Source organism: Colossoma macropomum, unplaced genomic scaffold (genome assembly GCF_904425465.1).
Source record: "Colossoma macropomum unplaced genomic scaffold, Colossoma_macropomum, whole genome shotgun sequence".
Lineage (NCBI taxonomy): Eukaryota > Metazoa > Chordata > Actinopteri > Characiformes > Serrasalmidae > Colossoma > Colossoma macropomum.
The window spans coordinates 13629408-13642539 of NW_023494803.1; the positions used below are offsets into that span (position 1 = coordinate 13629408).

At 40.6% G+C, this 13132-nt stretch overlaps 1 protein-coding gene across 1 annotated transcript in view; it reads left to right on the top strand.

Annotated features, from left to right (window-relative positions):
- LOC118823420 (ankyrin-3-like) overlaps window positions 1–13132 on the top strand; it is a 154183-nt gene that overhangs the window by 118139 nt on the left and 22912 nt on the right. The window contains 10 exon segments of the mRNA XM_036593014.1: window positions 879–1103; window positions 2815–2969; window positions 3796–4007; window positions 4120–4327; window positions 5435–5531; window positions 6963–7191; window positions 7309–7434; window positions 8235–8357; window positions 9530–9556; window positions 12688–12769. Of these exon segments, the coding sequence (XP_036448907.1) occupies window positions 879–1103; window positions 2815–2969; window positions 3796–4007; window positions 4120–4327; window positions 5435–5531; window positions 6963–7191; window positions 7309–7434; window positions 8235–8357; window positions 9530–9556; window positions 12688–12769 (1484 nt within the window).

The window sequence follows — 13132 nt, forward strand, 5'->3', positions numbered from 1 at the left end:
AGATCAGACATTACTGCATTGCACTGGTTAGGTCAGACATTACCACATTACACTGGTCAGGTCAGACATTACCGCATTGCACTGGTTAGATCAGACATTACCGCATTACACTGGGTAGATCAGACATTACTGCATTTCACTGGTTAGATCAGACGTTACTGCATTACTCTGGTTAGATCAGACATCATTGTGTCACACTGGTTAGATCAGACTTCACTGCATTACACTGGTTAGATCAGACATCACTGCATTACACTGGTTAAATTAGACTTCACTGCATTGCATTGGTTAGATCAGACATTGCCACATTACACTGGTTAGATCAGACTTTACTGTCAGTGTTAAATGCTTTGTTAACAGTTAGCAGTCACTCCTTTTCTTATATTCACTGACACTGTAGGTTTCCTCCTTTCTGATTAACAGAATTTTTTATTTTCTGGGTTTCTCATCTGTAAAGGTGTAGCTGATCACACTGTTGATCAGTGATCGCCGCTTCGAAACCATTGATCTTGGCAGTAATTAGATTCTGATGATTTTAGACACAATAGCAGGAGATCATTCTGACAGGTGATCATTCTACAGATCAGACTCAGAATGCTGCCAGGTTTAACAGCTCGAAGCAACGTTGCTCCTTTTCTCCTTTTGCTCTTTTTCTTTTCTTCTTCACTTTTACACTGTCTGTTCTGTCTGTTTTATCTCTCTCTCCGTCTCTCTCTCTCTTTCTCTCTCCCTCCTCGTGTTGGTGGTTCAGTGGTGCAGCATGGGAATCGTCACTAATCAGTGTTTGTGTCGTGGGTTAGCGTGGTGTCTCTCTCTCTCTCTTTCTCTTTCTCTTGTTCTCTCTCTCTCTAACTCGTCCCTTCGCTCTCTCTTTGCAGGTTCCTAGTGAGTTTCATGGTGGATGCTAGGGGCGGGTCCATGAGAGGAAGTCGCCATGACGGCATGCGCATCATCATCCCGCCCAGGAAGTGCCCGGCGCCCACACGGATCACCTGCCGCCTGGCCAAACGCCACAGGCTGGCATACCCACCCCCCATGGTGGAGGGGGAGGGGCTGGTGAGCAGGCTGGTGGAGGTGGGGCCAGCCGGAGCTCACTTTCTGGGGTAAGAACAGCGGCCATGTCAGAGCATACGAACCACGATCAGCATCTAAAGTGATACTCTTCTCACTTCTGTTCGCTCTCTGCTGATGTTCATGTTAACCTGTTCTAGATCCCTGTACCGGTATCGGCACACTTCCCTTAACTTCTGCTTTATATACATCATTTTGTTGCATCAAGGATACGATTCCCGCAAACCATTTTATAATCCGTTACAATCGTCTCATTTGCAGCATAAGCACCAAATGAGCAAATGCCAGCAAATCTGTGTGCCCACACCATCAGAGCCTCACCACTCTCCACAGAGACACCATAATCCAAAACATGTGGTCTGAGAACACGGCAGGAGTCAGAGATCAGTTTAGAGATCTGTGAGTCTGGAGGAAATAAACTCCTCCAATCTAGAGGAGGGTTTCCTTTCAAATGAGACCAAGATCATGACTGCAGCCCAAACTATGTGGGAACTGCGCCCCCTTTACTTTGGGTTTGTTGCTTCAGGCAAAAACAGGGCAATAGATAAAAGGCTAAAGCAAAATGTCAAACTTATCCAGTTCCCCCACCCTTACTTCAAACGTAGTCGATCAGCCAAGACTTGTTTGGTGTCTGAAGTTTGCTTCTTTTGTTTTAGCACTGGAGCTATAAGGCTAATGTAGCTAACAAGCAGTGGAAGCTAAAGCCCCATCATTTAGCCAAAAAACAGTAGTAGCCGCCATATTGAGGACTTCATTTTGCTTTAGATTTGCATTTGAATGTAGCTTCCATGAGATCCACAAGTAGTGCATCATTTTTCAAAAATTTTACATATTTAACATGGTATTTGTTTAGCTGGCTTTGAGGTTATTACACAACAGCTTATTACAGTCTAGCAGATACCACTGTTACAACACATGAAACTGGAACTTTTATTATTTCATAGATGAAAACTTTGGATATTTTAAAGATATATTGACCACCAGATTGGAAATGTGCCCGGTTTTGATTTCTGAAATCTGGTCACCTTAATTTATTAGACATTGGAACGCTATTCAAAGTGCATACTTTGTACATACTGTGCACCTGCAAGGAAATACAGGTTCCCTGGGATTTTGAAAGTCAGTTAATTTCACCACGGTATTGAAAAATCAGGGAAAAAGTGTAACCATGTCGCTAATATACCCATTGCTGTGTTCTCAGGGTCTCGGATTGGTTGCCAAAGCATCTGTGTATAATAGAATAATAGAAGCTCTGTAGAATCAGGAACAGAACCTCAGAACTTTGTCAAATCTGAATATATATGTATGGGTGCACCGCTACTAACAGCATCTCATACAACGTCAACAGCCACATAATCGTTTGAGGCAAGTGATGATGTAGGCATGCTGTTAGCACCATGCTAATCGATGGGGTATACGTTTTCATTTTTTAACCACATTAGCCTCTAGTTTCAAAGCTAAAACAAAAGAAGCAAACTTCAGACACCAAACATGTCTTGGCTGGTGGACTACATTTGGGATAAGGAGGGAACCTCTGCTTTAATGCTATCCTTTGGTCAAGGTAGTTATCTGTGTACACAAGACATTTAAAGGCATTTGGCATCATATTCTAACAGGCTGGTGCTGGTATAGCAGGCTCACTCTGCTGTACTCCCAGCCTGTGAGGGTTTCAGCTTTCTGTTTTGGCCCAGCAGTCACAGCTGAGGTGCAGCAGTTTCATATTTCTCTGTTTTTATTTCGCAGGCCGGTCATTGTGGAGATCCCCCATTTCGGCTCCATGCGTGAGAAGGAGCGCGAGCTGATCGTTCTGCGCAGTGACAACGGCGACACCTGGAAGGAGCATCACTACGACTGCCGAGGAGAGGACCTGACAGCTCTGCTCAACGGCATGGACGAGGGTAAACAACAGTGTAATAAACAACAATCACTCGGATGAAACAGCCTCAAAATGAAACGTTTTTACAGTTAAATACCTTAAAGAGCCCCCTAGAGGAATGTATTTATAATTACATACTCTAATGCACCCCCTAGGGGAATGTTTTAGTAGTTACATACTCAAATGCGCCCCCCCCTAGAGGAATGTTTTTATAATTACATACTCTAATGAGCCCCCTTATAAGAATGTTTTAGTTACATACTGTAATGCGCCCCCTAGAGGAATGCATTTGCATTTACATACTCTTATGCGCCCCCTAGAGGAATGTTTTTACAGTTTCATACTCTAATGCACCCCTTAGAGTAATGTTTTAGCAGTTACATACTCTAATGCACCCCTTAGAGTAATGTTTTAGTAGTTACATACTCTAATGCGCCCCTAGAGGAATGTTTTAGCAGTTACATACTCTAATGCACCCCCAAAGGTATGTTTTTACAGTGTTGTACTGTAATCTGCCCCCTAGAGGAATGTTTTTTACAGTTTCGTACTCTAATCTGCTCCCTAGAGGAATGTTTTTTACGGTTTCGTACTCTAATCTGCTCCCTAGAGGAATGTTTTTACAGTTTCGTACTCTAATGCACCCCCTAGAGTAACGTTTTAGCAGTGACATACTCTAATGCGCCCCCTAAAGGAATGTATTTGTAGTGACATACTCTAATGCCCCTCTGCAGGATTATGTTTAGCAGTACGTGTTCACTATGAGTTACTTCGTCGATAGTTTGGCGTTAGGCCCTTCCGTGCCCCTTAAAGTATGTGCCCATTGTTTAAAGGTGTTTGTTTTTTTACAGAGCTGGACAGCCCAGCTGAGCTGGAGAAAAAGCGAATTTGCCGCATCATCACTAAAGATTTCCCACAGTACTTTGCGGTGGTGTCCCGCATTAAGCAGGAGAGTGACCACATGGGTCCGGAGGGCGGAGTCCTGACCAGTGAGGCAGTTCCCATGGTGAGGGCCGCCTTTCCTCCTGGAGCACTCACCAAGAAGATCCGTGTTGGCCTACAGGTACATACACACCCACATGGAGTCCTGCATGTGCACATTTCTGCCTCAGTTCTACTGAGTGCTTAAAATAAAATACTAAAATGTTATCTAACCCCCATCCCTCCCTCCCCAGGCCCAGCCTGTGCCGGAGGAAGTGGTGTGGAGTGTGATTGGGAACAGAGCGTCTTTCAGCCCCATCGTTACTGTGGAGCCCCGCAGGAGGAAGTTCCATAAACCCATCACCATGACGATCCCCGTCCCTCCCAGAGCAAAGGAGGCAGCGGCTAATGGCCGCAAAGGTGACCCCGCCCCCTGCCTGAGACTGCTCTGCAGCATCACAGGTACCAGAGGGAGAGAGAGAGAGAGAGAGAAAGAGAAAGAGAGAGAGAGAGAGAGAGAGAGAGATATTATACCACATTTAATCAAATAAATTTGTTTTATTATTGTCATTAAAATGTTTTGCATAGCATTGTGTCGATCAGTTTGTGTTGGATATCAGTGCTGAGTCACTAACAATTAAACAGGTGTAAAAAACTTCATTAATCATGAGTATTTGAGTTCTAGTTCAGAAGATTTGTGCTTTACTTGAGTATTATTGAAAGTGAACAGTCATTCATTTTCCTTTAGAGCTTCAAAGTAACAAATCTCAGTCCTGCAGTTGAGGGTTAAAACACACTGACTGCAGCACTGGGTGATGTATCATCTACACTAGTCTAATCTGATTTTGTTTTTTACATATGATGAATAATGAACATTATGTCTATGCTATGATGCCCTTAAAACCGCAGTGTTCCTGTTACTGAGCAGTTTTTCTGTTGTTTTGTGAGCTGTACCTGCAGTTTACTGCAGTGTCATTTACTGAGTGCTTCAGATTGTTTTAAAGAACAGTTTAAATTGAATAAAAATGTAAATGTGTTTCTGTCTGGTTGAAGTTTGCAACACTGTGTAAGATTCTCTTCTGTGTAATTTTAACAGAAGACAACAGAACAACACAGTCCAATTAATACAAACTTAGACGATCTTCTCTTAGTGTAGAGCAGCACTCAGAAAGCACAAGCTCATTAACTTTATTAATGCTGACTTATTAACTTTATTAATACGGACTTACTAACTTTATTAATACTGACTTATTAACATTATTAATGCTAATTCATTAAATATATTAAAGCTAATATATTAAATTCTTGAATACTGACTTATTAACTTTATTAATATTTATTAATGCTAACATTAACTTTATTAATACTAATTCAAGTGTCATCTGATATTGTGAAAATATGATATATTTGAAAAAATTATTCATGATACTGAATTTGATCAATATCACCGAGCCCTAACTGTGTACTGTGTGTAGGTATTGTATGTATGTATTGTTTTATATGTATTAAATAATTTTAGGCCTGTGTGTTTATATGAGCTTTTTAAATGCTCTGCATGTTTGTGTTTAGGGGGCACATCTCCAGCTCAGTGGGAGGACATCACTGGAACCACTCCACTGTCCTTCGTCACCGACTGCGTCTCATTCACCACTAATGTTTCAGCCAGGTAATACCCAAATACGTATATATATATACACCATATTTGCCACCTTCATTCAAACATGTAAACAGTGAAGAGCGTCAGTGGAGATGATCTCAGCTCTGCGCGCTGCCGCTGTGTTTAGATTGTGCTGATTCACGGTTTATTTCAGTCGTGAACAGCAGCAGCTTCTGCAGCATCACTGCCTGCTGATTCAGCCTGTTGCCTAGCAACACACATCTCTGTGAGTGGGTTTAAACATTGTGCTTTTGAAAGGCAGTGAGATAGTGCTGGTAATGCTGTGGAACTGCAGTGAAATGGTAATGATAGGAATGCAGTGGGATACTAGTGGAAATGCAGTGGGATAGTGATCGGAGTGCAGTTGAAAACTGATGGGAGTGCAGTCAGATAGTGATGAGGATGCATGGAGATACTGATGGGAAGGCTGTGAAACACTGATATGAATGCAGTGAAATAGTGACTGAAGTGCTGTGAGAAAGTGATAGTGGTTGGCATACAATGAGATACAAATGGAAATGCAGTGAGACAGTGGTAGTAATGGAGTGAAACAGTGATGGAAATGTTGTGAAATGTTGGGAATCCAGTGAAAAACTGATGGTAATGCGGTGAGACAGTGATGGGAATGCTATGAGATAGTAATGGGAGTGCAGTGGTAAACTAATGGTTATGCAGTTAATATTTGAAGGGAATGCAGTGAGATGCTGATGGGAATCCAGTGAAAAACTGATGGTAATGCGGTGAGACAGTGATGGGAATGCTGTGAGATAGTGATGGGAATGCAGTGAGATAGTGATGGGAATGCAGTGATAAGTTGATGGGACTGCAGTGAGATAGTGATGAGAATGCAGTGATAAATTGATGGGAGTGCAGTGAGATAGTGATGGGAATGCGGTGATAAACTGATGGGAATGCAGTAAGAAACTGATGGGAATGCAGTGAGATAGTGATGGAAAAGCTGTGAAATATTGATTGGGATACAGTGCAGCACTAATGGTAATGTGATGTGATCCATTTAAAGAGCTGCACTGAGATTGTTGGGAATCTGATGTTCTAAGCAGAGGCAGTTTTTTCTCAGGCTTTTGCTGAGAGCTGTTTCCAGAAGCTGCTCAAGCTTCACATAAACGGTACATCTTATTCAACAAGGACAAAAGCGTTTGGTCTTTTCGTATAAACAGTGACCGTGGTCATTACCACAGTGTCCTCTTCTGTTTAACTAAAATGGATGGTGTTTAAATTTCATAACTAGCGCTTATGAAAACATTTTAGTGTCACTTCACATTGTTTTAATCTAATCTGCTAAACATTCACTTTCTGACTCATTTCCCCTCCTGGCTTCCTGCTCGCTCTCTCTCTCTCTCTCTCTCTCTCTCTCTCCCTCCCTCTCTCTCTCTCTCTCTCTCTCTCTCTCTCTGTCTCTGTCTGTCTCTCTCTCTCTAGGTTCTGGTTGGCAGACTGTCAGCAGGTCAGTGAGACGGTTGCCCTGGCGACCCCTCTGTATCGTGAGTTGATCTGCGTGCCATATTTGGCGAAGTTCGTGGTGTTTGCGAAGCCGATCGACCCGATGGAGGCACGACTGCGCTGCTTCTGCATGACCGACGATAAAGTGGACAAAACTCTGGAGCAGCAGGAGAACTTTGAGGAAGTGGCCAGGAGCAAAGACATCGAGGTATGGAAGAACAGCTACACACAGCGTATTACACACACAGCTTATAATGTGAAATGTAAAATTACAGAAACATTAGCCAAACTCTTTTTTGATTGGTCCTGTTTCTTTGATTGACAGATCCTGGAGGGAAAGCCCATCTATGTGGATTGCTATGGTAACCTTGCACCCATAAGCAAGAGCAGCCAGCAGCTCATCTTCACCTTCTACGCCTTCAAAGAGAACCGACTGCCTTTCAACGTCAAGGTGTGTGAGTGTGTGTGTGTGTATGTTCTTACAGAGTGGATGCCATAATTTCTTTGTTGGCGTATTAATAAATACGTAGCCTAATAATATTGATAACTGTTCTAATACTAATAACTGTTATGGCAATATTATGACTTTAGAATATAGACCAAGTTCATGTATTGTGATTATATTGCTACATATTGTAATTGTATTGCTAGACATAACAATTATATTGTGATTTTGTTGCAATAGTTTGTACTACATTGATGCATATTGCAATTATATCGCTGCATCTTGTGATTCTATTGCTGCATATTATGATTATATTACTACATATTGTGATAATATTGCAAGACATTGCAGTTATATTGTGATTATATTGCAATATTTTGCTACTACATTGCTAAATAATGCCATTATATTGCTGTATCTTGTGATTATGTTGTAATTACTTTGTTACATATTGCGATTATATTGCTACATATTGCTCTAATATGGCAATATTGCGACTGTATTGCTACATATTTTGATAATTCTGCTACATATTGTGATTGTGATATACCTTCCAGCAGTAAATATATAATGTTCATAATTAAGACTAACATGCTTATTTATTTTAGCCAAAATAATGTAATGTAACGTAGCGTAACTCATTTTGAACTGTGATTAGTCAGGATGCTCACAGCACACTGTAAGCATCACTGTATTTGGCTCATATGTATTTTAGAGCCTTTTGCAATATGTAAAGACTGTAAATCACGATAGTGAATAATAAACAATGTGATCTTCAGTGTGATCAGAAGTGTGTTTGTGTGCAGGTACGCGACGTTGGGCAGGAGGCGTGTGGGAGACTCTCGTTCCTCAAAGAGCCGAAGAGCACTAAAGGTCTTCCACACTGCGCCATCTGCAACCTCAACTTTACACTGCCAACCCACAGGAAGGTACTGTACACACACACACACACACACACACACACTCCCAGGCCTGTGCACAGATATATTAGGGGTCAGGGGCTCAAGATAGAAAGTGCAACATGAAACTTAATGAAGTTATTCAAAGAAGGTTGGGGGGGCTCTGGCCTCCTAACTCCGAGCAGAAGCCTCCCAAAACTCCAGCTCAAGTTCTCAGAGTTCTCTCCCCTCCCTCAATCAGTCTCCCCCCACACTACCACTGTACGCTGCAGGCATGGTCCAAACTCGACAAACACTCTACTTAGAGTCTGTCAGACCCGTTTATACCTGCTCGATTGTGACGAGTATCTGGATGGTCACCTGATATGATTTAAACCACGTGTTTACACTTGCTAATCAAATGCGTCTCCGGTTAGTCGGACTGAAATTCGTTTGCTATGTGGCGCAAAATAGGCAAATCAGCTCATATGCAACAATTCTGATTATATTGCTGCATTTAATGATTATAGTTTCATTATCGTTATATTCCGATTATATTATAATTATATTGCTACAATATTGCTACATGACATGACTATAGTGTGACTATATATTGCCATATGTTTCAGTTATACTTGCAGCTATTCAACAACCAATCGCCTGTGTTGCTCCTCATTTTCCAGTTCTATTCACAATTGTGTACAGTGTTAATCATTTCCTTACACCATCAATCAATATTTACGAGAAGACGACTTTCGCAGGGCCAAGTGGGTTAAATCCCCGCCCCCCCCCACAATCTGTCTGTGCACACGTCTGTACCTACTTATTACAGTGTGTCACGACTCTGAGCTTTGATGCAGATAAATCAGCGCTGTTTCTGTTGCAGCTACAGCTTTAATTTGCCACTAAAAGCTTTTTCTTAATCTCTCTCTCCCTCTATTCTCATTTCTTCTCTTCTCCTCTCTTTTCTTCTCTTCTTATGTCTTCTCTCTTTGTTCTTCTCTCTTCTCCTCTCCTCTCCTCTCCTTTCCTCTCTTCTCTTCTTATCTCTTCTCTCCTCTGTTCTCCTCTTTTTTTTTCTCTACATGTTTTCTTCCCTTTTCTTCTCTTCTCTTCTCTTTCTTCTCTTCTCTTCTCTTCTCTTCTCTTCTAACCTTGCTGCTATAACGCTGGACCGCTGCTGCTCCATTACCTACTATCACAATGCATCATGGGAAATGTAGGAGATGGAGTCGGATCCTGATGATGAGGTAATGATGGCGTCAATCTTCCGCTTTGGCATTCTGTGTAATCCATACGCTAGTAGCTATTTTAAGACATCGCCATGGTGACGCGCTCCTTCTTTGTGATTGGTCAGAGGCTTTTTTTCTCCAGATCATTCATTGGTTGACATGATACGGACCCTAGTTTTACTGCATGATCTGTGTTTAGCAGTGAGTTGAAATCAGCTGGTTTGCTTAAGTTATTACTTTTTGTTTTTTTGTTTTTTTCTATATTTCAGTATTTTCCAGTGTGGTTATTTTTTCTGGTATGTTTGATGATTTAAAGAGTTTTCATCAAGACCTTTGACACAATGGAGAAAAACAAATTGGTTTGGGATTAGAATGAAATTTCTCACAGCATTAGAGTGAAACTCAACACTTCATGAAAATATGCAACACAATAATAATAGAGAGCTGAATTTAAGACAAAAAAAAAATGAACTGAATCTCTCACTGTTTCGTCTTTTGTATCTTTGTTTTATACACTCTTAAAAAAGATGGTTCTTCAATGGTCCTTTAATAAAGACAGTGGTTCTATATAGAACCATGAAGACTCAAAGAGCCATTTGCATAATTAAAAGATTCTCTGCGTGGTGAAATGGTTCTTCAGATAGATGGAGAATGTACTGTATATAGCACCAAAAAACGTTCTGCTATTGTTACGATGTCAAGCTTGTATACAAAAGAAAAACGCTTTTTAGTGCTACATAGAACCCTTTTCAAAATGTTTCTTTATAGAACCATCTACAGCACATTGTCCATCAATCTGAAGAACAATTTTACCATGCAGAGAACCATTTAATCATACAAATGGCTCTTTGAGTGTTCATGGTTCCATATAAAACCATTGTCTTTACTAAAGAACGACTGAAGAACCATCTAACACTTAGAGTGTGGAAGCCGCTGGTCCTTTTTTGCCAGCTACATGTTTTATTTCTTGACCGTAAGTCATCAGAGCTGAGGAAAGGCTTGGATGAGTCACCGTGTCTCCTCATTGTTTAGTCAGTCGAGGCTCGGAGCTGAATTAGCTAATGATACTGAACACAATGTCACATAGACGGTCATCTGGCATTAACTAAATCAAAAGGACGCAGCGTTCAGTAAGGCTACTACAGTAAAAATCCCCTTAAAACTCCAGCTTTCTTACTACATGATTTCTACAGTACTGTGCAAATGTCAGAGACCCTTTATTTGTGTAACCCTCTGGGGTCCACAAACTCACCCGTGCATCAAATTCAATGTTTCTGTATCTGTGCCTGTATCTTTGTGATAATCCAGCACAGAAATTCAGTTCAAACACTTCCTGAATCTGTAGAGTCGCCCTTTCCATTCCATCTTATCACAGATCATACATGACTCACATCCAGAGTTATGAGCCTATAAAGAGGGGCTGAGATACACGTCATCTGCCTCTCACCGTGTGGAACTGGTGGATTCGTGTGTCCGTCCACATTCTGTGTGAAACTGACCAATGGACACTTAGGAAATCACTAAGGACTGACCCATTATGCCGGAAACCCTTCATACTTCATTCAGTCCTCATTGGAGACTCGTGTGAAATGGCGTGCAGAAAGTTTACAGCTGCTGAAGTTGCTGCAGTGGTTTTGGAAAGAAGTGATGAAGATAATAGAGCGTTTTGATATGAAACCTTTGAGTATCATGTTATATGAAGAGCCTTTAAAGGAGAGTTTAAGAAGATATTAACAAATCAAGAAAATGACCTTAGATCCCTGTGGTTTAACATCCAGTCAAAACAGCCATTGAGTACCAGTTATTGATTTTTCAGGAGATGATTAGATATAAAATAGTCCACATGCATGAGGAAGGGAAAGGCAGTAAGAACAAATCAAACAAAGAAGCTGCTGGTGTTCTCAGAACAATGGACTGACCACCCCAGAGTCCAGCCCTGAACATCACTGAATAGGTTTGGGACTACTTGGATGCAAAACCAACTTCTAAAGCACTATTGGGACGGGATTCGTTTTTCATGGGTAATGTTTATCACCGATTCAAATGGGATTAGAAATCTCAGTAAAAATGACAGAGATGGAAGTGGCTACTTGATTTACTCTCCGCCTTCACTCCAGAAACAAGTAGAAAACATGCTGAAACATTTAATTTATCTATTATACAGTTCAACCTAACCATATGTCCTACTTAAGTGAATGCACTGGTCATTAGCTTAGGAACTCACAGCCAACAGTCAACATAACAGTTTAAAATCAAACATTTTAGCTCTCATTTGTGCGTTTTAATGCTCTGAGCTGTTCATTTGAGGAGGATGAGACATATCAGCTTTATTTTAGCCAGGATTAAAATAACCTGAGGTTATTTTTACTGCTCGTTTTATAGAAGGTAAAAGGTATCGCAGTCTTTACTGAAACATGAGCAAAAATGACCAACTTGATGCACTCAGATGGGACTAAAATCACTGAGAAACTCCTGTAAAAGTTACATTAACTCACCTCTTTCTGTAAAACTGACCCTGTCCAAATGGTGCTTTGGACTGAAAGAATAGAAGCTGCAATAAGGGGGGGACACACTAAACACTGAAACTTCTTATGTTAAATTTAATTGTTGTGTAATTTTCTGTCAAATATGTTTTTTTCTGCTTTTTTCCTGATGCTCAAAAAAGAATTTTGTACTCAAAGAACTTGTATTTTGGCGATAAATTGGGGTGGTCTCTTTTGCACAGTACTGTATAGTGTTCTACTACTATACTGGTTCTCAACATGGTCTTTGGGGCCCACCAGATGATTCCACATTTCTGATATAACCATCACGCAGATCTCAAGGCCACAAGATACATATGATGCGAACTGCCAGATCAATATTCCAATGAAATATATGAACTTTCAAGTATAGCTGAGCTTCCTTTATAGTGGAAATTCCAGATCGATTAAACCTCCAAGTATCCGAGAGCTTGAATCAACAATGGAACAACAGTGAAAACTGTGTAGTGTCAAACAGACAATTATTTTTATTTTTTTGTAAATTTGTTGAATTAAACATTTAGTGATGAAGTAGATACATGCAAATACATAGAGCAGTTGACAGAATAACTTCAGTTCCGAGTCAGTCTGTTCTCTTATAGCCTTTTTCTTTTCCTGTTATTACAGAATGACAACAAAGATCGACGTCATACCTTTGCTTCGTTTGCGTTACGAAAGCGCTACAGCTATCTGACCGACCCTGCGTCCAGTGAGTTTCAAACTTTCTTCTCCATTTCTTCAGCTAGTTTGCAGTACAGATAAGGTGTTGTATAAAGTCTGTAATGAGATTTGGTGAATAAGAATTTGGGATAGAAAATGAAGCCTTCAATTCAGATCAGCATAAATGAAAACCATTTTTTGCCTCTGTTCTGTCATCATATTTTTCTGGAGTTTTGTTTTTCTGTTGTATTTCACATCATTCCTTCTCATTTTGCTCAGTATTCAGTTATTTCTGTTTTGCATGTTTCGTGAATCAGTTTTGCATTGTATTATTTCACATTTTACACTTTTTATGTTGAATAAAAACACTTTTGCTATTTCATTGTCATTGTCATTATTATATCTTTGCGTC